The following is a 26591-nucleotide window of genomic DNA, read 5'->3' as shown; positions in this document are numbered from 1 at the left end:
GTATTTGCTTGTTCTTGGAACTTAGTTCAGTCAGAAATCAATTTCCAGTGTTTAGTGGTAGGGGTTATAAGTCTTTCCCTCCATATTTAGCTAATTTTGATTTCATTCGAGGACAAATGTTCGCAAGGGGGAAATAATTTAAAACCTTGTACCCAAACACAGACCAAAATGCAGATTTTCAAAAGTTGCAGGTGCAACCCACGGTTGCCACCCACGGACCGAGGGCGAACCACGGTCCGTTCTGGTGGTCCGTGGATGACCATTTGCAACCCTCCCCAAAAAGGCCCAGAAAAATAATCTAAGTCCTGACCCACGCCAGGACTTACATACCGTATGTCAGACCACGGTCCGTGGTCCAAGGTCGTAGTTCAGACCCCCAAATTCAAGTCCCAGTCACTGATCGACGATTGACCAGAACGGACCGTCGGTCGATCTACGGTCCGTCAATCCCGTCCATCGGTGATCCCGATAGCTTTAAGTCAGGGGTCTGTTAGTCTTTTCCTTAGACGTTGGACCCTAAAGTACGTAGTTTTTGTCAGTTTTTGCCTAGTAAACAAACTAGAACTTACCTAAGTCAGACCATTCACCAAAACTTGGAAAATTAGAACGTAGAGAGGAGAAAGAAGTCAAGAACCCTAGTTCAAGAATGCAGCAAAGTTCCATAAGTTCCAGCGTCAAAATCAAAAGATTTCTCCGTGGAATTCGTCATCACGTATGTGGGATTTCACTAGTGGGTTCCTTTAGCCCATTAGGTCCCTAGAATTCAGTCAGATTCTTGATTCCCTTAATATTATCTAGACTTAGGGTTTCTAGAATCTCAGTAGATCATTATGAATTTGTTTGTTTAATGTTCCTAATCAGATTATCATGATTTTAGTATGGTTTTGCGTAGATACCTTCTTAAATTCAGAACCCTAGCTTTGTGGTTCTTTTAGTTCAGGAATTGCATATGCTAGGTCAGATATTTCAGTTATACATGCCTCAGAATTAAATGTTTCATTATCAGTATATAAATGTTGCATTTTCAGTGAGCATGTTAATATTTTGAGCTATCCAGTATTACAGAACTTCAGTCATAACTTGTTAATTACTTAATCAATTAGGAGAAGCTTAATACCAAGCGGACTAGGGTCAGTCACCCTCAAGTCCCAGAACTGCATGCCCCGTAGGTTGTAAGTCCCCTCTGTGGGCGTTATTTTAGTGATCACGCCAACATGCCTCTATACCTCTGGCAGGGTATATTGGGTCCTCTCGATGGGGCGTATACATCGGACTCCACATTTATCTTATGTGATTTTATGTCAGTTATTAGTAGCTCCTGCAATTCAGTCAGATCCTATTGCATTGACCATGTTATTAGTACAGTTCAGTATTTAGTCTCAGCATGTTATAAACTTGGTCATTGCATTCAGTTTAGTCATGTTCGGTACAGTTTAGTATTCAGTCTCAGATCCTTTCAAGTACTGATACATACTCTGCGCTACATCTTCTCGTGATGTAGCTTCAGGTCCTCAGCAGTCAGATCATGCATAGATCGGTTCCCAATCTTCAGTTCAGCAGCATTAGTGGTGAATCCTCATTCTTCGAGGAGAGTGACATGTTATCTTTCCATTTTAGTCTTAGTTTATAAGTTTTTTCTAGATTTAGCTGAGACATGTCCCAGCACTTCTATTCAGTTTAGAGGCTTATTTCAGACATAGTTAGATTCAACTATAGTGTTAGAGTTCACTTTTCATTTGCTTTCAAACTTTTAGTTTTAAGATATTCAGATTTAGTATATGGGTATTCCCCATCATTTCAGATTATTTATATGATTTAGCTTTTGCATAGTATTTATTGATTCAGTTTGCTTTAGTATGCTTATGATATGCCAGCAGGGTTAGCTTGGGGTCACTCGTGATCCTAGGTCCCGTGTCCGCATCTAGGGGGTATCTTCGGGGCATGACAAAGAGTGTCAATGTCGTGGGTGTTTGTGGAGTGAACCCTGAAGATGCAAGGTTTGAAGCGTTGTACAATGAGGAAGTAAACTTCCTAACCAACAAAGGAGGAAGTTAACGTGCTAACTACCCAAGGTCAGGTGGAAACCAAGGATGGAATATAGATGAGGGCTGGTGAGACCGTGACAGAGAATGGCGTGATTGTAACTCTACTTGGAAGGACAGAGAGGGGGAGAAGGATAGGTAGGTTCCTCCCCATGAGCGTCAAAAGCCCAACGATTCTGAGGGTTGTCATACGGAAGATATGCTCTCGCGCATTCTCACCAAAGTTGAATGGTACGATAAAGTATTAAAATAAATGAAGAATGATGTATCGACTCTCAACCAGACGGTGACTTCTCACTCAGTCTCAATTAAGTAGTTGGAGACCCAAATGGGTCAAAAAATTTCTCATTTAAACCCAAGACAACATGGGGGGTTGCCTAGTGATACTATTGCAAACCCCAAAAATGAAGCTTCAATGGGTATTTGCATCGTGCCACGACGTTAATTAAGGCGTTTCTTGGGAGGCAACCCAAGTTTTTATTGTTTTAAGTTTGACTTTGAATAATAGGTGTTGATTGTGTAAATTGAAAAGTGGAGTGTGTTTGATAATGTGAAGGTTGGCGAGCCAAAGAGTCTAGTCGACGACTCGCTAAAGATGTCGGTGAGCCTGACTTAGACCGCCGTTGGACCAACAAAAATCTAAAGTGGGAGTCTATAAAACTCGATGGGCCAATGGTTGAATCGGCAACTCACCGAATAGGTCGGTGAGCCCGATTTTGTCCACTGTTTAGACCCCCAAATTGACTAGAGGTCCTGTAAAACTCGGTGAGGTAAGTTACCACTCGGCGCATTGCCGAGTGGTTCATTGTGGTCGACTAATACCGCTGAAAAGGCCGCAAACTGAAAGATTTTAAAAAGCCAAAGGATTTAAAATTTCAAAATCTTTCATATTCTCTCATTTCTAACCTCGTACACTCACACCCGCGCTCCAGATTTTCCATATTTTCCCATTTTTATTTCTTTTTTCTCTTGATCTCGTGTTTGGATTTGGATTGCATTGCCGCCTAGCGTATCAAATTCTAAATTCACAAATCAAGTTTGATTTCTGAACCCCGAAGTCTCGATTAGTGGTTGAACTCAAATGCCTTTGATAAATATGTGTTGTTTTGTGTTGGGTCTATGCTTAAATTGTGCTTAATATGGTTGATTGCTTATTTAGTGTTTCAAAATTGTGCCTAATTGCTTAAAAAGTTTATTTCCCGAGTTTCGTGTGTTAAAATTGATCATAAATTGTTGGATTGCAGTTTTTTTATGTTAGGTCTAGTTGGGTGAATTCTGATTAACCCCAAATTAAACCAAATGACGTAATTTGCCCTATCAAATAGTAGTTGACGTCATTCTTAAGGGCAAAAGTCGTCAAATGGCCAATTTTGGCCAAATCGAGGGAAGTCTGAGTACCCCGGAGGTGTGGGTCTTATGGGTTTTGTATGAATTGCATAATGTGTGAGTTTGATTTTGATTTCGGGGGATGCGAGCTTGATTTTGGAAATTGGGGTTGAAATTTGGCACGTAGGGTAGTTTGGCAAGCTGGGTCGAGCTCGCCAAACGATTCGGCGCTTCACCAATGTCCTCCTTGATCGCCCTTAATTTTGTAATTTGGCTTAGTTAGAGTATGTAACTTTCGGCGGGAAGCCTAAGCTCGCCGAGTTCACTCGGCGACTCGCCAAATGTTTCCTTTGATCGCCCTTTCTGTGCCCCTAACCCCTAAAACATACTGTTAATTTTTGCGGGCTAGTCTAAGCTTGCCGAGTGGTGTCGACAATTCACCGAAGGGCCCTAAACATTGCCGACCTGCCTTGTTTCTGAAAACTTTTCAAGCCAATCCTTTCGGCGAGCGCAATCTGGCTCGCCGAAGTGACTTGGCGACTTGCCAACTGGTTCAGCAAGTCTTTCTGCAACCTTCATTCTGCACATCTTTCTTCAATTTTTTCTAACTCTTTCTGATGTGTTTCGCAGATATGGCTAGGACTAATTGGGATGAAAGTGGCATGCCGCCCCTCAAACGAGCATGGGGCGTCGTGATAAATGAGAGAGTTACAGCTTCCAATAAAAAGGGCAAGAAAGCACCTCCGAAGGGAGGCAAGGGAAAGGGAAAAACACCTATTATCGAGAGACCGGAGCACAACTCCGGTAGTGATAGGGAATATGCTGATTCTCAAGCCTTATTCTTCGAGCCTGAGGATGACCAACCACTTCAGACCTGGCGATCTGAGATTCGTGCTAGGGTTCGTCAAGGTCCATCCAGGATCCCGGAGTCTACCCCTCCTGCTGATACAATTCTAGCTCCGGCACAGATGCCAGCACCACCAGTTCAAGGTCTTCCTCCCCAGTTACTCATTAGGCTAAAGGTCGAGGTACTGAGGACCATTCTTGAAGAGAAGAGATTGCCTATGGATGGTGTAGTGGACATGTACCATTTTGTGTGGGACGCACGCTAGTACCACAAGTTTGACATATTCAAAAGACCCCGTGGCCCATATATTCCCACCTGGGTACGAGAGTTCTACACTACATACGGTGATCTAGCACCCCAAGAGAAGAAGAAGGCCAGTGCCTTCAGACCAGTATAGTCCGTGATGGTTTAGGGGAAGATAGTGGGATGCAGCAGTGATCATATTAATGCTGCACTTAACAGGGCCACAAATATTGAGCATGATTACCAGAGCATGATTACGACACAGAATCTGGAGGACCTCAAGGGATGGCTTGCTCCCCTCATTTCTGACATTACCCCGAGATGGATTGAGGACGGATCTCCTATGGAGAAGAAGGACTTGAACATAGTAGCTCGGTATTGGTTTAGGTTCATCAGCAGTTCTATCATGCCCTCACAGAATGACTCCATCCTCTGCCACCCAAAGGCGGCCTTTCTCAGATCCATCATCGCCAAGAAGCGGCTCAACTTGGGACTGATTATAGAGTAGGAGATGGCCATGAGATCCAAACAGCGCTAGACATCCCTTCCTTTCCTAGGGCTTATTATAGAGTTATGTCGAAGGGATAGAGTTCCAGTGGACAAGAAGAGGGACATTGAGGTCACACCCACATCCTCTACTGACATCCGGCGCATTGAGGCCAAGTACATATGAAATGAGGCAGATAGGAGAAGAGAAATTCTGGTGGATATATCCCTGTCCGGTGGATACATCCCCGAAGGTTGATGTTGAGTCTATACTTGCATAGGAAGCTTTGCCTACTCCGGCCTTCAGGTACATCTACTTCCACTCCTTCCCTACCCCCTAGAGCTACTGCTGGTTCCACTGCTGCTAGGCCTCAGATTACCCAGGCCATGCTCCTCAAGATGGGGCACCTAGCCCATTCTACAGATGTGTAGGCTTCCCAGCTTGAGGTCGAGGTGCCCTAGATGATTGAGAGAGCCATCACAGCTGCACTCACACCACTCCAGGCTTCAATTGATGCTCTCACAACAAGAGTACTAATTTGTGAGAGATGACAGGGAGTTACTACTAAGGTTACGACTTTGAAAGATGAGGTTTTTGATCTTAGGAAGGATGTGGACCATTTGAAGTCCACATACTTCACTTCACTGTTTGAGTCGGCAGAGGCTCCTGATGATCCGGGTTTAGATGTCCCGGCCAGTTCTGATATGCCTTCGGCTACCACCGGAGATAAGACTATGGAGGATGTGGCTGCTGTTGAGTCAGAAAATGAGACAAATAAGGAGCAACTTGATGTTCATAAGGTGACCATTTATGGAGACTTGCCTGATTTAGAGGAGACGATAGTACAGTCAGTCATTCAGATATCATTGGCAGACACTTCCATGACAGGCTCTAGTGGAGCCATTATTGATGTTACTCCGGGCACTGATGCCCAGACCCAGAGTGTGACCCCGGGCATTGATTCCCCGACAGACGGAGCTACTGTGTAGAAATGATCATTCTTTACCTCCCTCTCTATTGTCTTTTTGATTTCTTTATTTTAGTTGTATTTGAGGACAATTGCTTTTTTTGTGGGTGGGGTGAGGTATTTTCATACCTACCTCTTCTGATTCTGTTTTATTTGTGAATATTGGGTATTTTGATCTATATATGTATTTTGATTTCAATTTTGTAGATGTTTGAGCTTATGGCTCCTTGTTTTGAATGGAAATGGTTTTGCCCTATTTTTTAAAATGTGTGCCACCTCTATTGTTTGTGAATGTGGTTGTTGTTGTACAAATTTAAGTATCGGTTATGATCAATACCGATGACTTGAATAGTCCTCTTAATTGAATGAAATGAATGTGCGGCTACGATGAGGCCAATGAAGTTGGATAGACAATGTGTGAACTTTTAGCATCTCATTGTGACTAGCCAGTTATCGAATGAGTCTCTTGTGTTGAACATTGCACACTAGCAAAAGTGTGGAGTCTAGTTTGATATTGGTGTCAATACCTTGTGTGATGAGCTTTCCTTGAACATTGTATGATGACACCTAGAATTTGCCTCGTTGGTCCGGTTGACTAAGTTATGCAAGCACTAGAAACGATCTTAGGCAACAATTTTGAAGAGTGAAAACAATTTGACAATATACCTCTTTTGTGGCCAACCTTGTGAGATGTGTGAACCTTGCTTGAACCCCCTTGAGACTTATCCCTTTATCTTGGAAGAAACTTGAACAATTGTGACCCCTCTTTATCCATTCACCTATAACTCTCATGAAGTGTAGTGTGTTTGAATAGCCAACTTAGGCCAAAAGCCTAAGTTGGGGTGTGGTGAAAAGAGAAGAAAAATCAAGAAGTGTGAGAAATCCCCCTTTGAGAATAATTTTGAAAAAAAGATGGAACCCCTCCAATATAATAAAAAATAAGAGAAGAGAAAATAAGCAAAGAAAAAGAAGGAAAAAACTGTGAAATAAAGTGATGAAACTTGCAGAAGAAATGGGGTGTCCGGTAATTCATAAGAAGTTGAATAATGGGGTGGATTATGAGCATGTTTGAAATGTTAAAGAAAAGGAAGAAAGTGATGTTCAGGCTACACTTCATGAGGGTATAGCCACTGAGCCTAAATGATCATACCTTTACACTCAGCCTCGTTACAAGCTTTGAAAAGACCTTTGTGATCTTTAAGATATTATTCTAGGACCTAGTGACAATTTGGTTTAAAGGCGGTGGGGAAATCGGATCAGCAGGTATAGCAGGAAAGAGATCAACTGCTTTGTTTGAGGGATTGAAACTCGGATAGGATGGTAGGGGTGGAGGAGTGGGCAAGTTTCTACTTGTGTTTTTGCGTCGCTGATATGTAAGCAATGGTTTATGTGGAGAAATTTCATGGGAAGAAGGAGGCAGAGGAAGTTGTGAAAAAGAAAGAGATGAGATATACAAATTACATGATGTTTCTGCAGCTGCTGGTACTTGGTCGTTGTTGTTGGAGTGGACATCATTTAGGGAAGAGGTGGTAGTGTTAGAGTTGGACTCTACAGGGAGTGGAATAAGTGATGGAATAGAGAGAAGGGGACTTTGAGTTGCTGTTGGATTGCCCTTGTCAGATGCAACAACTTCCCAACTAAATTGGGAAGTATATTTTCGTAAATGAATGAACATTTTTTTAAAAGGAAATTCATTTTCAAAAATTGTACATCATGACTGCCGAAAATTTTGGATTGAACGGGGTCAAGACAAATATGAGCATGGTGAGTTTGAGAGATACCTAAATACACGCATGGGTGGATCGAGGCTCAAGTTTATATTTTGTATAAGGTTTAAGCCAGGGGTAACAAAGATAACAAAAAACGTTGAGGATGGTATAGTCAGGAGATCGACAAAATAATTTTTGGTAGGGAGACTCATTACGCACGATAGGAGTGGGAAGTCGGTTAATAAGGCAGACATCATACTGACAGCCAAACGACCAAAGATCAGATGGTAAGGATGCTTCATGAAGAAGGGTTTTAGCGGTTTCAAGAATGTGACGATGTATGCGTTCAGCTATGGCAACACGTTCTGGTGTGTAGGGAGGTGGAATTAAGTGTTCAATGCCATATTTATGAAGATAGGGCTAAAGACCTATGAACTCACCACCGCCATCTGTATAAAGTGAAGAAAAAAAATTCGAATAAATTTTCTACTAAAGGATGAAACTGTGGAAATATTGATGCAACCTCACTTTTATGTTTAACTATATACAACCAAGTATACTTGGAGTATTGGTAAACAAAAATACAGTAATATAATTTCTTATCAAGTGACAAAACAGGGGATAGTCCCCATATAAATCACTAAAGATAATCAGGAGAGGAGTATGACTGGATAAAGTGAGTCGTTGAAATGGAAAACGATGCGATTTATTAGAAGAATAAGCATTACAAAATTTAAATTTTTCTTTGCTAGCAACAACGGGTAAAGAAAACTTTTGCAGAATAAAATGTAAAATCCTAGAGTGGGGATGACCCAATCGATAGTGCCAGAGTTGAAATGGGGCTTGTGTGGAAGAAAGGTGAACAGATGGTGTCCTGGATTGCAGATAAGGCCACTCATATAGCCCATCTTTTATTCCGGCCTTGTACCAGCGACTTCAAAGTATGCAAGTCTTTCTCAACAAAAGTAAATGGAAAGAATTCAATAGAAGTGAGGTTATCTCGACAAAACTTAGCAACATAAATGAGATTCTTTTTTATGGATGGAGCACACAGTGTGTCAGGAAGCTTAAAAGAAATTTTAGATGCTTGAATTATAGTTGAACCAATATGAGTAATAGAAATAGTTTTACCGTCACCCATAGAGATTTCTTCAGTTCCAGTATACTCTTGAAGGTTGTGAGGTTCGGAAATGACATGGTGAGTTGATCCAGAGTGGTGAACGCAAGAGTTTCCAGATGATTTCTAGCCAGATGCAAAGTGAGACTTAGCTTCAAAATGATTATGTGACTTAGAGTGACAAACATCAGCCATGTGACCAAACTTTTGGCACAATTGTCATTTGACAGATTGCTTGGATGGTCTACTATTTTGCTGATTATTGGAATTCAATTGCTGATTGTTGGAATTCCATTCATGAGACTGCGATGCTTTCCATGACTGATTGTTAAAGCGAGTTTTGTTCCCGTTGAATTGTGGAGACGTGTGGGAATTTTGGGCAACAACAAATGTGATCATAGAGGATGGTTTTTCCAGATCTTGATGTTTTAGGAACAACTCATGATCTGTGAGCTTGTGAAATAATTCTTCAAAGCTTAAAGAAGAGTCTCGTGCGCGTACCGCAACAAAGATTTCATGGTACTTGAGTCCAAGGCCACTTAGAATTTTGACAATAAGTTCATCTTCATTGAAAGGTGAACCAGCAACTTTGAGAGCATCAGAAAGAGAACGAACTTCCTTTAAGTATTTTGCAATGGTTTTGGAACTCTTCTTGGTGTTTTGCAATTGATCTCGCAAGATAAAGATGCGAGTATGGCTTTTGTTGGCGTACGCTGTGTGAAGGTGTTCCCACACTTTGTTAGCAGATGGTACTGCTGCAACAATCGAATCAATTGTAGGATCGACGGATGCCATCATTGCTTGTTGGATTAATTGATCTTGAGAGAACCAAATCTGATACTTGGAATTTGGTACAATGAGATCATTTTGGGTAATAGTAGGTGATGGAGCAGGTGTGGTTCCATCAAGATGTCCCCTGAGTTGATGTCCATTTAGTAGCATCACAAGTTGCGCTTTCCAATTGGAGAAATTGAGGTTACCTTGTAGTTTAATATGTAACTGAGCAATGGGGCTAAATTGTATCACATGAGTGGTGGTAGAAACTGTAGAGCTTCTGACATCAGTAGCATCAGTAACTAGAGCCATATATGAGAAAGCTTAAAGGCAACATAATGGATCTAACTCGGTGGAGATTATGGAGGCTCTGATACCATATAAATATTGAGATGAGAAGGAGGTCAAAAGATGATCTTATTGAAATCTGACAGCCATCTTAAATACATAAATTGGATCTAACTCGGTGGAGATTATGGAGGCTCTGATACCATATAAATATTGAGATGAGAAGGAGGTCAAAAGATGATCTTATTGAAATCTGACAGCCATCTTAAATACATAAATTACAACTAACTTAAGCTAAATTGTAGGCCACTACTGTAGGCAACTACTCCTAGATATGCTCCACATCAGGAGACTTAGTCAATGTATAATAAAGCAGTAAATGAAATAGATAAAATACTACCCTATGACTTGGTCAAAAGCAGGTTGAAACTTAAGATACCTTAATACAACTTACATCTATCTTACCTACCAATTAACCAGCAAACAAAGGCTGCAACCAGAGGCGGACCCACATATATATATAGTTGATAAAATGATAATATATTGATTGTGCATCCTTGTACCCAAAAGTCACTTTGGCGCACTGGTCGAAGTCGCCATTGTAACACCCCAAAAATTTCTAAGTTAAGACTCGAATAATTCTTCATTTATTTGTAGGGTCATAATGGGTGGTTCTTAAATTTTCCATATGTGTAAACGTAAATTCTTTAGTATGGGAATGATTTTGTATATCAATTAAGGTCACTAGAAACTCCTAGCACAAAATAGAGTTAAAAGTTTCCTTATCGATTAAGTTTTGATGTAAGATTCTACTTGGGTCAACTTCAAACGATCATATCTCTTAGAATATAAAGATTTACGTGACCCATAACCTATCAAATTAAAGGTATTTAAATCTTCTTTCCAACGCCACCAATTTCGCAATAATGCGAGGTTTGAGTAAAAAGTTATGACCATTTTAATAACTTGATACAATGTAGTAACGAATTAGCCGATTGCGAAAACATTAAAAAGAGTCCTTTTTGTCTTTTTTACCTCTAAGAAAACCCTTAACGAATTTCCTGACTAATTAAAGATCCAAAACAATGAGACTTTAATCTCTTAATCCCCCATTCTCTTCTCTCTAAAAACCCCAAGGAAAAATCAAAGTAGAAGACTCCATTCAAGATTCTTTCAATCTTTTTCAAGATTCTTCTTCAAGGCAAGTCTTTCTCCAAGAACTCCATTATTTCCAACTCAAATTCCTCCATACAATTATGAAATCGCTAATGAAAATCATAATTATTGGCCATAGAGTTTCAAGAAACTAATTCAAGAAATCTCAAAAAAGGTTTCTTGATTTTCTCCTTCAAGCTAGGATTTCAAGGCTTCTAATCAAGTTCTTCTTCAAGATTCTTCACGAACCTTGTTATTCCAGGTATGTAAGTCTATCATAGTGTTGGACTAGTTTGTCCTCACTCCCTACATCTACTTTTAAATCAATAAAAGAGTAATCTAGGATTCTACCCCTATATTTGAGTATTCTTGATATGAGTTGATTTTGAGATCTAGATTCGTTTTGAAATTCTATTCCTAATTATTGAGTTGCTATATGTTATGCATTAAGATTCTTGGGTTGATTTGTTCATGTCTATATTTCAGCATGAACCCTATGAATTGAATATTTTTGAGATGAGTAGTATCGTTAAGTTCTGAGTTCTTGAGTTCTAAGTACTGAGTTTCCATAGTGCTATTCAGATCCCTGAGTTGAGTCGTTCATGTCCATAATTCCGCAAGAACCCTATGAATTGAGTTATACATCTTGAGAAACTTTTTTAAGTCAACACTTGAGTTTTAAAGTGAGGTTTTGAGGAAGTAAAGATGAGTTTTGAGAAAGAGTTTCTAAAACATGATTAGTATGACAATCGAGTATGCCATCAATATTTAAGCAGTATGGTATCTAGTTATGCCATCAATGTTTATGCAGTATGACTTCCCGAGTCATCAATGATCATATCACAATATAATTTTGATATATTTTTTAGAAAGAGTTTTTAAGTATGGATTGAGCTAGAGTATAAGGGAACTAAGTATTCCCAAATGTATCATTTTTTACATTGATAAAAGAAAAACTTTGATTTCTAAATGAGTTATGAGTTCAAAAGATATTTCAAGAGTAGTTACCTCTTTTAAGAAGGTAGTTTGAGCAATTATCTCAAACTAGAGGAAGATTTATGTTTTTAAACATATGAACATGAGTATATATATTATTAGGAGTAGTATTGAGCACCGATATGGGGATGAGTTCAGACAATTCAAAATTCTCATAAACCATGTATGCCAACATGGGTAAAGGATCATACTTTTTAGCTGATTCCTTATTGCTTATAAGCATAGCTTAGTGGATCCACTTAGTTGAGGTGTTCTATACCCCGACAAGGTATAGGACAGTTCTGGCAGCGTGGGCGAGATGATGTATCATCACATAGCTCATAGTGATGGTTGTCGATTAGAGAATCTCTCAAATAGAGTTAAAAGTGTATTTTTATTATATCACTTATTATGTTGAGTTTCAGAGGTGAGTAAGTGTTTTTGTAAAGATTTAAACGATTTCATTCCTTTAATCATTTATATTCAGTTGATTTTATGTTTTATCTATTGCAATCATTTCATTCAGTTATTTGTTATTCAACTATATTACATACTCATACATTCAATGTACTGATCTCATTCAACATGCATCTTTTAATGATGCAAATATAGGTTCTTAGGATCCTCAACAAGAGTCTGTTGAGATCACTTCATCCGCTCGTCAGATTTTGAGTGAGACCTCCTTGCTTTCGAAGGACAACTTTATGAGTTGTTAGTAGTAGTTCCCTTGAGGAGTCGTGGGTCTTGTCCCGACACTCATCTTTGTATAGAAGAGGCTTCATAGAAAGACAGTTTTGGAGAGTCTTTTAGTTTCAGATGTTTTATTTAAACTTATGTTTCATACTTAGTATATTCAGTAAAGTTTTGAGATTCAATCAACTATTTTTTTACGTTTCTTTCAATTTGATGCTTATGTATGCTTGAGTTAATCTTCCGCTTGTAGTCATCCATGATAAGGGTTCTCTTGGGGACCAGCAATCGTTCTCGAGTGTCGTCCACATTCAGGGTGTAGACTCGGATCGTGACAGTCATATTGATCCACGACTGCGCGAGTTCAATTCCCATGAAAGGTAACTCTTTTTTAATTTAAAATCAGCTTTTTCTTTAGAGTTAACATTTTTAAAAATTTCTTTTATTAAAAGTCGTATTTGCCACCTCATCTGGCCCTACCCCCTTTCTTAACCACCCCTTTTTGCCATCTCATTTGAACCCATTCCTTTCTTAATTGAAATTAAAAACAAATAAAAGCCCTAGCACAATTCTAAACAAAATATAAGACTGCTAGAAAATCTAAAACTTACAAGTATTCTTCACTGCATAATTGAAGTCCTACTCATATTATCTCTACATAAATTGGTAAGTTCTTCTTTTTAAGGGTATTTGTTTTGTAAGAATTTGTTGTTGATTCTTGTGATTTGAAATGGATAGATTTTTGATGAAACATAATTCTTCTCAACCAAGTGCTAGTTTTAGAGATGATTCTTTGTGTTTTATAGATGAGTTTGATTTACAGTCACTTAAATCGGATCTGAGAGAAAGAATATTCATTGAGGCCTCAATTGCTTTGCTAACCTTACCCTTGAGTCACTCTTAGTAGTGTCCCCTCTATCTTCAAATCCTGAGTTCGCCTCTTGCTACAACTATGTTGAATTAGTCCTTGATCTAACAACTTTTGAACCATCTTTTCTATAATATCCTTTTGCATTGGTGAGTACCTGTAAGGTATACTATTTATTGGATTTGCTCCTGGTACCAAAGGAATTTGATGATCAAACAAAGGTTATCCAAAGAAGTTTGATATCCTTGTATTTCTTGTTAAGGCTTGTTGGACCTTTATCTGGCTAGTTTTCCACAACTCCTCTAATCATATACAATCGATCATGTCTGTCACATATTTTCTGTAAAGCCTCAAAACTGACTAGCTTAAAGTTAGATGTACAGCATGTAATGTAAACAGTTTGTCATGATGTTCAAACTCCATGATGAGCCATTTGAAATTAAACTTGATATACCCTAAATCATATAACCATTGGACTCCAAGTACCATATCACAAGTTCCTAATGGTAATAAGAGAAAATAAGTTTTGAGCAGTACCTTACAGTAATCATTCAACACTAATACAACCTTTGGAAACTGGAGGATTACTTGTTCTAGTACAATATTAAGTTGCTATTGATGAACCCGAACCAATATCGAGCTCTAATTTTGATATCCTTCATCTTTATCTTCACTCCATCACCCAACCAAAGAAGAGTAATATCAGAGATTAAGGGTTCCAACAACCCCTTCAAGGTATCTAAACTATGCTTTATACGCAACTTGTACATTTCTGCCCTTTTGTCATTCAGTCCCAAGACATCATTGATTGCTCCTCGATGGCATTGAACCATCTTCCCCTGGATTTTGACTTCATCGAGGAGTCTCCAAACAAAGCCCTTCCTCTTTTTGAGAATTTCTTTGCATAGGCAACGTATAACTCTCGAACCCACATATGGGGGTCGAGCTTTTATGGATGAATCAAATTCGTAGAATTTTATTGTATCCCATATGGATGGGTAGTCACTAACAACTCCAACCTTTGACAACCATCTCTCCTCTAGTATTGTTCGCTCCCCTGCTGCTTTGAGCCTATTGTGGGCCCTTGGATCTATCACCGGGAGCAACTTTAAAGTATGTGAAACTGGATTTCGCAGCAACTTGGAATGGATTGCGTTCATTTTCCTAGGTGTCTCCTCCACAAACTTTTTCTACTTTTTACTCACACGCATAGAGGTGTGTGGAGTGACTTGTTGTTGGCCAGAGGGTTCATTTATCACCTCTTCTTTGTGCCATTTAATAGGAGGAAAAGAGGATTCATGGTTGGACTCAGACTCTGAAGAGACAACCCTTGAAGAGGCTGGGAACTTGGTTTTTGACATTTCCTGTTAAGCAAAAAATTCAGAACAAGTATCGGATAAAGGTTAGTTGAAAATAATAGGACAAATAAGCACAATTAAGACAAGTTACTAAGGCTCGCCGAATGGGAAGGTGATTCGCCTAACAAGTTAGGTAAGCTCAGATGAGCTAGCCGAAGATGACATGAAAAATATAATTTTCACTTAGGTATAATGGGCTATGTCAACTCCAACTCAATGATCCGTTGAGTTGGTTTCAACGAGCTAAGACAAGCCCAACAAAAGTGACAGTACCCAAGTCACAAATTCAAAATTGAAGGGTGACTGTGGCTTACTCATCGATTCTCCTAATTACCTTGGCGAGCTAAGACAAGCTCCCAGAATAGGTAATTTCAGCCCAATGCCAAATTTTCAAAATTAAAAATCTAAAATGTAACACTACCCAACATCTAAACAAGTTAACAAGCTACACATACACCAATTTACCCCTGGATACTCAGATTATCCCCAAATTTTAACAAAGCATTACTAATTCGATGATTTTCCCTTAAGAAAAACGTCGCCCTATCTGTCATTGGGTAAATACAAGTCAAATGAAAAACATTGGGTTAATCAGACTTCACCCAAGAAAAATTCAACCTAAACCCATACCATGGAACAATTCATTTTCAATTTTTAACCTTCACAATCAATTTTACTAAGTTTAGGCACAAAATCAACTATTTGAGTTAATGGGCACTATGCAATTAGCTACAATTAAGCAACCCACATGAATTACACATCATATTAACACAAATATAAGCTATAGCCCAATCAATATTAAATTATATGAAGCAAAAAAAAAAGATGTACTTGAAAACCAACCTCAAACAAATACAAATTAGCCACAAGGAGGGAGCAAGGGTTTGGGTCGAGAATCACGAACAAATAAGCATTCCACGCAAGCAAATCACCACAAAGAGAACATAACCTAGAATATTAGGCTAAGAGTTTAGAGTTTAGGAAGTGAAAAGATTCAAAAAGATCAAAGGTTGGCCTTTTAAAATAGAAGAGACTCTTGGCCTTTCATTGTTAGGCACATTCGGCTGTCTGCGGCTAACTTTATTGAACGTGTTCGGTGAATCACTAAAGGAGCTTAAGCTCACTGATGATACCTGTACAAATACCAAACATGAAGTTCAACTCAACGGACCCGATGTAGTTTGCCTAATGTCATTCGACATATCACCAACTTGGTACCTGTATGCCAAAATTTTAGGATGTTTCCTCTATCTCATTTGAATCGAGCCAAAAATCAAAAAGGCATGCTGGTCTCAATGTTCAAAAGTCTTTACCGTCCAAAACCTACCCTTTAGCTCTGCTAAATCCTTACTGCATCCAACCAAATTACCAAGCTCCACCACCAAATTATCCAAATTACCAAGCTCCACCACCAGATTATCCAAATTACCAAGCTCCACCACTAAATTACCCAAATTACCAAGCTCCTTACCAAGCCACTTTGACAAATTACCCAAATGCCCCTCCTAGCTACCAAACTCCACAATACCCAAATTTCCAAACACCAGTTCCTACTCGCCAAAATCCTTCAAATTATCATCAATTACCTCCGTTGTCACGAAGTAATTACAATATTTCTCCTGCAAAACTTGAGAAGAAACCTCCTCGAGTATTTGATATGTTGGTTGAAAGTCGAACCCAAATTTTTAAGAGATTGAAAGCAGCTGGACTGATACAAACAATTGATCCAGAAAACATCAATGTCAATTCCAGACATAATAGGTTCGATCATTATTGTCTTTGCCATTCAGGTATTCAATTTGAAGCATAAAATTCAGGACTTGATTGATCAAAGAATTGTCACCCTTTCAACTGCCACTTCCAGTACCAATGTAATTAACTGCAAAATTGTGGAGGTTTTACCATCAACATGATAAAATTCGAAAAATATTGGTGTGTGGGTAAATCTATAATCCCAACTAACTATTACCGCCTTGAGAAAGATGTAGCTTTTTTTAGCATAAGTGAGAAACCCAAATATGCGATCATGACATCCTATCAAGCTTTGGTCTTAGCGCTAAGAGAAGATCAGAACAAAAAGAGACTAATCATGTTCCACCAAGGCCTTTGCCTCATTTGTATCAGTCCTTTCTGGGAGAGAAATATGCCAATGATGACAAATTTGGAGAAGGAATTGAGGATCTTGTGGAAAAAGGTGATGTTGTGCTCAAGAAGATGATCGAGACACCAGGCATACGAGACGCGAAGCCAATGGAGCAATTTCTTAATTGAACTTCCACTCTGCTCTTGATTCCCCGCTCATCTTGATAGATAAAGATGAATCTTATGCTATTTTTAAAATCGGTGGTAGTCCGAATAAGGCCTCGAATCCACATTCTATGTAACTTTTTTCTAATTATATTTTAATTTCCCTCGTAATATTTTGAAAAAGGCAAAATTCCCATGGTCATGGCCAAAGTTCGTATTTTCTTATTTTCAATGAAAGCCTCTTCTACTGTGAAACTTTATTTTCCTTGCTTTAATTTTTCTATCTAACAACCTTTGTTTTTTGTTTCAGTAAAAATAATTTTTTTTAAACCTGTTAATATCATGTCATGTCACAAGCTTGATGAACAAAATGAGGTAGGTGAAGATGAGTTTGAAGAGTATGACGAAGAGATCATGATATTCGAACACCTTGTCAAAGATTTGAAATAGTTCAAAAATTAGGATAAGTCGAATCTGGATGAGACAAAAATTGTGAATCTAGAAAAAATGAATGTGTCAAAGAAACACGAATCAATGTCTATCTGACGGAAGCTCAGAAAAGAAAACTCATCAGTTTGTTTAGACAATACACCGATGCAGTTGTTTGATGGCATGTCGTAGTTGAGCATAGACATTTATCTCAAGTTGCAAATCGATGCAGATGCTATCAAGAGCTATTATATTTGAAGATTCAGAGTTTGTTTTATTTCTTTCCATGTAATCGCATCATTTGTTTGTAATCGTCTTATGTTCTGTAGTTAGAAAATTATCTCTTGTAATGAACTACGTCTGACCTGAATTCTCAATAATGAGATATGTAGGTAGCCTGTGTTGGCCTCAGTCACCCTTTATCCCTTTTAATGTTTTTCCTTTGTGCTTGAACTACGTTCGACCTGAATTCTCAAAAATGAGATACGTAGGCGTATGTTGGCCTCGATCGGTTCCCTATCAATTTTTTCTATTTTTGTTAATCCTCGAGAGGGGAAGTACATTTGATCTGATTTCTGCCTCAACGGGATACATAGGCGCCACAACGACTCGATCATATCCCCGTAAGATTTCCATTTCTCTTAATAATGGAAACTGGGACGAAATTTTTGAGAGGGACTCAAAAATTCTAAAGAGGAAAACATTTTCCCCAACGATTCAAGGCTGAAGATACATTGCGAGTTGCAACTGGGACAGAATTTTTGAGAGGGTCTCAAAAATTCTACAAGTCATATATCAATAGTTCGAGATACGCCAAGACTTTTAACTGAGACAGAGATTTTTGAGGATGGCATCAAAAATTTCTTCAAGCATCGCTAAAAGTTTGTAGTAAATTTTGGACATTTCAAGCATGATTAGAAGTTTAAAGCAAACTTCAAATGATCTCTAGAATCATTAAAATTTATAGTCAACTTCAACAATCTTCGGCATCGTTCAAGTTCAGATTCAAGTGCAAAAAAATTCAATTATAGTAGATTTCAGCAGGACCATGTCAGAAACTTTCTAAGCTTTAAGGATCGTTTGAATTCTCCAGAACAAGCTATCAGACACGCCAAAGTTTCAAACAAAGGATGTTCATTTAGGCTGACATGACATTTGACATAACCTTTTCCAAATTGATTCTCGAAAATGTCTTTTTGTGATAGATTTTTAATATGTAAAATATTGTGTATAATTTCATCTTTTTTCTATCAAGAAGCGAGAGATCGGAGAGATCAATCGAAAATAGGAAGTTAAGGAGAAAGCAATCAAATAAGTCAACATAGATCAGTTTTTTTAAAAAACTAACATTTTTTCAAAGGATGCAGGTCTATAAGAATGCCACAAGATCGTCTAATTTCTCTCAATATATACGAAGAAGTTAAAAGGGCAAGAAGCTCCCCAAAATTGACAACTTTTATGAGGATGCATACAGTGATTGAAGTTTTTCAGAAGAAAAAGAAACAGTTAAAAATACGAACAACGACACCATATTCAAATATCCATCAAAGCATGAGCAAGTGAAAGCATATGTAACAGTTTGTATTATGCATATGTTTGTTCTATTCTTGTGATACTTGACATGACCTTATAATATATGTGAGAGACCATGTTTCTTATATGATTAGTGTTGGTTTAAACTAGCTCAGAAGGTGATGTGATGTCTTGCACGTTTCAGCATGTGTACTGCAAGTTAACTCCAACGGAAGTATTTATACTCGAGACAGTAAGGTGGTAATTGAGCTTGAAGTTGAAAGTTAAGTGCTAAGTTAAAGAAAATGGGATTAATACTTAGAAAATGGAATAAAATAAGTGAGATTCTTGCTTGACTTAACTAAGCTAATAGGTGACAAGTAGGTGCATCACCTACTTTGACTTATTGACCAGTCCAAAGGACCAAGTAGGTGCATCACCTACTTGAGCTATATGGATCTAGTTAAAAAGGTCAAGGTTTATGGATCAGATTTGGACATATGCTAATGGACTCAATTGAGGCCCAAACTAAGTTAAATAAAAGAAAAATGAAATGAAAACCCAACACCCAAATCTGCCAAGGCCCAATGTTAGTTAAGCCCAACTAAGGAAAAGGGCAACTAGGTGAATCACCTACTTTAACCTTTTGAGCAGCTTGATGTACATAAGCAGGTGCATCACCTACTTGACCAATTAGTGGCAGAAAATAAAGCTAAAAAGAAGGAAGTTCTAGAGGATATTCTTTAAGGCGAAGAAAACTCAATATAAGATAAATATTGGCTGCTCTTTCCACTCCATTTAAACATATCAATTTAAAATTAACTGTCTGTCTGTCTGTCTCTCTCTCTATCTATCTATCTATCTATCTATCTCGCTCTCTTTTCTCTTAAGGCTTAAAATAGCAGCCTCAAATTTCTTCTAGGGTTCTTGAAGAAACCCTCATCTTTGCAAGCTAAGGTAAGTGAAATCACTTATGGATTTAGCTTAGTTCTCCCATGAATGATTAGAAAACTTGTTATTCATACTCAAGTATAAGTACAAGGGAAAAATGTCTCCACAAGTTACTGCTCACTTTCCTTGATTATTAAGATACTTTTCTCTTCTTCTTTGGTTTAAGTGTGAATTGAAGTTGAAGCTCTTGAAGATTTCAAGTTAAAAGGGAAAGTTGCATAAATTGAGGTAAGGTGACTGCTCCTTTTTTGTCCTTATTATGTATGAGTTTGGATGAAGAATTAAATATGTATTGTTATTAAGAACTCAAGGGATGGTGAGTTCAATATTTGGTTGCTATGATAAGGAACATTTTGGGTTGTTTTATGTGTATATGTGGGGACAGAATGTTTCATGTTGGGGAAGGGTGTGAAATTTTTATATGGAAATATAGGAGGGTGTGGTGATACACCCACCAAACTGAATGTTGTGTAAGCTTATTACTCACTCCACGTTGGTGTGTGAATGTAATTTGAGGAGAAGTAACTGAATAACGTCCTTGATTTGATAAATCATGGGACCGCTGCCGGGCTACCTTTTCTGTGAGGTTAAGTAGTCAAATGTGTTGATTAGCTACTAATACTAGTTTTACTTATTTCATTGTAGATTAATAATTTGAAAGGAATGAGGTTAATTACTTGTAATATTTGAGTTATACAACAAGGTATGTAAGGCTATTCGATTCCATATTCTTTGGTATAAAATCTGTTAATTGTGATTAATATCATCAACAAACTGAGTTTCCTAAGCTCTATTCCTAGTCAAGGAAACATGGTGACAGTGTGCGATCTCCAATATAGCTAATAATATTCCCCCCTTCCTAGTTGAAACACTCGGAAAACTAGTAGGTTAAAGTAGAGCCTTACTTAGGGGTTTTAGAGTTTGACGTGAGGGTTAGAATCGTAAAATGACTTCTCGTACTTAGAATGAGGGGTTTAGGGGTTAAACGTCGAGGTACGACTCCCCAAGGACCAACCAAGGGGTCCTTGAGGAGGACCCCAAAACAGTCCCTAAAAGCTGCCAAAAAAGGCCACCTACATATGGGACTCACACCAAGTAGGTGGACCCATACCCCCGTGGGAAGGGTTCATGGGTCAAGGCCCCTTTTTTGAGTTGCAGGACACCACCCATGAAGGACCAGTATGGTCTATAGACCCACCTACGGTCCGTGGGTCGGGGTCTCGTGGGTGAGGCAGTTTTGGGGCATACTAGTTTTAAGTTGGGGACTTAGGGGTTAATTCATTATTAGTTAGAGGTTAAGTGGTGTTGTTTTATTAGTAATTAGACTACCTATATAAACCTAATAGATACCTAAATACATTGATCCCAGACATTAATTCTAATTCACCAAAGAACCCAATTCCCTCTCAAAAATCCTCTCTCTAGAAAGTGAAGAAGAAGAGAAGGAAGCTAGGCCAAATTCCTCCATTGTTGCAAGCTTTAGTGAGGGCTTTATATCCAAGGTATGATATCTTATTTATCCATGGATTATTCCATCCATGGAGCCTGATGAGTCCACGAATTGGACTCTTTTAGGGCTTTATTTTGATAGATTTAGTGTCCTCAAATGCATATTTTGTCTCAATAACTGATGAAAATCCTTGAGTTTCAAGTATTTGGAGTTTGAGACAAAGCATGGACACTATTGGGCAGAAAGGAACAAGGCAGCTGAAAAGAATGAAGAAAAGACAGAGGATCGCCTAAACCATTAGGTGAGTCGCCGAATGGCTATCGTCTCGCCTAATGCTCCAGTGTGCCAAACTCTGAAGGAGAAAATCGAGCCGACGAGATAAAGGAGCAGTCGGTGAGTTGCCGAACGATTCTACGATGCAGTACTCCATCACCCAATGTTATAGAACTTGAATTTGCTGAAGGCCAATGCAGAAAGGAGATGAATCAGCCAAAGAGTGGATCGCCAAGTGGATCGGCGATCCCGACTAATTGCGCCGAGTGATCCTTCGCAGCACACTTTTTGACAACTATAAATACCTGTTTGAATTTTTAGTTTAGTATCAAGTTTTACAATTCAGAAACCAAGTTTTAGAATTACTCAGTTTTAGAACTTAGTTTTGGAGACTTGGTTCCTTACCTTTGAAGATTTGAAGGTTCCCATTTCTAAGCAATTGGAAGTGGGTATTAAAGATTCTTCATATTTGACATGTGTAAAGATAATATCTATCGTATAGAAACACTTTTTGGTAGTGATTTCTATCTCTTTACTATGTCTAGCTAAAACCTCAATTCTTGGGGTGTGATTTTGTGAATATGGGTTGAATTTACTGCTGGGTATTGCTAATTGATTGTTTATTCGCTGTTTAGAGGTGATTTCGTTCAGTAGTTGTGTTTGAATTTAGTGGGGTTGTAGTTGCAAATACAATTTTATCTTTGTGTTTTTTACTTGCTCGAGAGAGAGGTTTTAAAACCAAAGCTACTGAATCGATGGTCTGTGGTTATTGGGTTGTCGTGGGTTCAGCTCGAGAGAGTGAATCCTAAACCCTCTCCCACACATTCAGCTCGAGAGAGTGAATGGACTAAGGTGAAGGTTGTTCTTCATTACCGCGTATTGGTGTTCGAGAAAAAACGATTTGATTCGGGGTAAATTGTTCGAGAGAAATTTTACCCCTACTAAAGTATAGCTTAGTTACCAATTTACAATGATTTACTATCAATAGCATTTACCCGGTTGTTTATTTTAGCCCATATACCTATCACATCCCAAGAATCCCATCTTCATATTTGTATCTTCGTTTGTAGTTGTCGTTTTAGTTGATAATTGCTTACAAAACCCCTTTGATACTTGACACTTGTGTCACTCTTTAATTTGAATATGCCTTTCTTCGTAAAAGTCTATAGCTATAATTAACTTGAACACATTTATGTTTTTCTCTTAATTCTCGATTACAAACCGCTCCTTTAGGATTCAATCCCAACTCACTAGTTGGGTTATATTACTATTGAATGACCGTGGACGCTTAGTATTGGATGAAGCTCCCGGATACGTCAACTCAAAGCCCCCTAGATTTCCCCCAATTGTGAAGAAAAAGCCCCAATTCTAGCTAGGGTTTCTTCCTATGTTGTGGGTAGTGTTGAGTATGATTCCAATTGAGTGGATAGTACTAGTTTATGATTGATTTAGTATTGAATCATGATATATTGATGAAATTATATGTTTTCCATAGTTAACCCTAGTCTAATTGATGAAATTGATATCATGTGGGTCTATGCCGTGAAAGGTGAAATTGAAGACTTAGTGATGATCTTCTAGAATTGACGTTATGAGTAGTAATTGATCAAGAATAGAAGCTAGTAATGCATGAGATTGAATCTTTATAATGAGATATGGCTAGAAATTTTTAAATATAAAGCTTGTGACTAGAATGTCTTGTGATCTAGATTTGTGTGATGATTGTAAGAGGTAAAGCTTTGATAGTAAGGCTTGTAGTCATAAATGTTGAATTCTAGGGTTTTGAAAGTAAAGTTAATATGATCTATATTATGAATGTAAGCATGTTCTTGTATAATTTATGTAAATGCTACAAGTACACTTTGAGAGTGAAGTGTAAATGACTAGGTTGTTCTTATGGGCTGATTGAAAGGTTATTCTCATGAACTCATAATGAACTTAACATGAAAGGTGTTCTCACATAGTAATGGTTCTAGGGTTGAAAGGCTTTTCTCACCTATTGGAACCTAAGGCTGAAGAGCCTTCATACCTAGGTCATGGATGGTGATAGTTGCTCACGCATGGTCTAAGAGGTATCTTAATGAATTAACTTGGATTGATTGTCAAGGACATACTTCCATGAAACTTGAGTCATAGTAGAGACTTAATAATTATCTTGAGGGATTTAGGCCTAGCACCGAGTGGATATTGAAATTAGACGGGGTTCCCACCTAGTTGAGTTTGGGCTTCCAAATTGAGAACTCTCACCTAGTAGAGTCTGCATTTCCCAAAGTATGTCTCATGAGATGGAAGCCTTCACCTAGTGGAGTTTTAGGTTTCTAGTAACAATCTTCGTATCCCATAATTACGTGCCCTGTAGGAAAGTTAGCTAATGGATCCGACTAAGCTAACAAACCGGTTCTACCTTAGGCAAGTGGACCAACCCTTGACGGTGTGGGTAACACCGAGAGGGATCATGTGATAGTTCACATGTTCTCATGTCGGTTAAGGCTATATCCCAACTACAACAAGATTAGTAATGAACAAAGATTATGCTTGAAAAAGCATCTCCTACAGTTCAAACCTAATGGACTAAGATTATGCTTGAGAAAGCATCTCCTAGAGTCCAACACAATTAATGAACTAAGATATGCTTGAAGAAGCATCTTCTAGGGTTCAAACTAAATGAACTAAGACTATGCTTATGGAATATTCTTCAAGAGTTCAAAACAATGATGAACTAAGCTGTACATAAGGTAGTGTAACGACCCGAGAGCACCCACTAGTCATTACTGGCGTATTCGACCTCTCGGAGGTCTTATACAAGCCCTTAGCATTCATCATAGCATTTTATCATAGAAAAATAGCGGAAAATTTAAAACTTTTTCATAATATAACACAAGATATAAAAGTCACCTCATTAAGCCTTTAATACAAAATCAAAGTACTACGTCTCAAGGTAGCCATCTTAAAACATGACTACAATACAAGAGGGACACAGCCCTTACAATACAAAAAAACTACTATCTAATACATAGAACTTAAGGAAACTCTTTAACATATAGGTCCTTGAATCTTTAAGGACACAGCCGAACTTGGGAATAGTAAGCCAAGCTCATCACTTCAAAGAAAGGACCTTTAGCCACCACCACCTACACTTGGTGTAAAAGATGAAGAAGAATGGTGATAGTACAAGAATGCACTAAGTATGATAACTATGCAAAACATGCTCTTAAAAGGACATTTAGTTGGAAACTATGCATCATGCCTTTTTAGAGAAAACTTCAAGAACATTTAGTACATAGGCACAATATAAACTACATACATCATCATACACACGGAAACCATTCATAATAGCACCTAGAGCCACTTATAACATTTTAGGCACATTCAATGCATATAATACATTACCTTCCTCTTTATCTTAACTCCTTTCCTCAAGCAACCCTTAGGGAATACTTAGTGCAATGTCTCACCACAAGGTTACCAAGGGTGAACTTACATATAGCCTTCATCAATCCAACCATATATATTCATAGAGTCATAAGCACACCATGAGACATAGTCCTCACATAGGAACCATCACCTAAGACAACTCCCAAGTCACACTAGTGCAATGTGCAAGTAGCATCCCATAATACTACTCACACCAAGTGTTCCTAGGAAGCCACCATAGACTAGGTACATCATATCCAACAAGTCATAACATCTTCATTTAACATTAGACATAAGACCAACATACTTCATAACATCATATAAGGACTCATTCCTTTACTACATCATTAGTCATAACCTGTTTAGTTCATATCATAGATAAACCACCTTCACAACCCCTTCACAAGTTCACTTGTGCAATGTACACATGGAGTCCCATACCCCCACACATACTAAGCAAACCTATTAAGAAGTCATAAGTGTAATTCACATGCATAAACATACTTCATGTCTTGACATAAGTAAAGTCAACCTTAACATGCTTTCATATTAACATACATAGACCATAGTCTTCATTACATAAAGAGCCTAATCATAACCTCCCTTAGAGTACACTTGTGCAATGCATAAATAGGGTCCATAGTCCTACCTACACTAAGTAACTCTTAGAGAAATCATGACTAGTGTTCATATTCTTATCTTAGTTCATTTCTTAACTTTTGGGAGACATTGCCATAACCGACATAGACCACGTGAGCTACATGGAATCCAGTGTTCTACTCCCATACTGAAAAGAGAGGGTACTACTTGCGAAAGTAGGACCTACATACATAATACCTATCTAGTGGATCCACTAAGCTAATACCTACGGGAGGCACGTAGTTATGGAACAGGGAGATTGCTACTAGAAAACCTTGCCTTACTAAGCGTGGAGGTTTCCATCTCAGGAGATAACATCTATGTTGGGAACCCGGACTTACTAAACGTGAAGGTTCTCGGAACCCGGACTTTCTAAACGTGAAGGTTCTCTTGTGGGAAGCCGGACTTGCTAAACGTGAAGCCCCCACTCTCATTTTTCATGTTCACTTGGTGCTAAGCTCCAACTCCCTTTTTAAACATCTTTAAGCCTTTATTTAACATTAGTTCATAAAATAGGCTTTAGGGACTTAATCCCTCATATCATATAGCTCAAAGGTTTCTAAGATGAGAATGACCTTTCATCATAGAATCTACATTACGTGAGAATGACCTTCCACATAATCATACCATATTTATAACATAGTCTAGTTTAGAGTACAATTGAGGAAACCTTTCAAGAGACTCACTTTCACTAGATTATCATAAACCTTATTCATTCATCCATGTGTGTGTACATATGTGAAAACTTTCATATGAACACCTTTATACAACACATATTCATACCTTGCTAATCATACACTTTGCATGCATAATAAGATGTAAAGGTGCAT

At 38.2% G+C, this 26591-nt stretch overlaps 1 protein-coding gene across 1 annotated transcript; it reads right to left on the bottom strand.

Annotated features, from left to right (window-relative positions):
• Nucleotides 1-7122: 7122 nt before the first annotated feature.
• Nucleotides 7123-9824, bottom strand: LOC107063074 (uncharacterized protein DDB_G0271850-like). The gene is made up of 3 exons (XM_015314483.1): nucleotides 8967-9824; nucleotides 8674-8864; nucleotides 7123-7549 (listed from the first exon to the last, which is right to left on the bottom strand). Exons 1-3 carry the CDS (start codon nucleotides 9822-9824, stop codon nucleotides 7123-7125), a joined length of 1476 nt encoding a protein of 491 aa, XP_015169969.1.
• Nucleotides 9825-26591: the final 16767 nt, after the last annotated feature.

Source organism: Solanum tuberosum, unplaced genomic scaffold, assembly GCF_000226075.1.
Source record: "Solanum tuberosum cultivar DM 1-3 516 R44 unplaced genomic scaffold, SolTub_3.0 scf00289, whole genome shotgun sequence".
Classification (NCBI taxonomy): domain Eukaryota; kingdom Viridiplantae; phylum Streptophyta; class Magnoliopsida; order Solanales; family Solanaceae; genus Solanum; species Solanum tuberosum.
The sequence above is the reverse complement of the archived record's forward strand: the minus strand, read 5'-3'. Positions and strand labels throughout refer to the sequence as shown.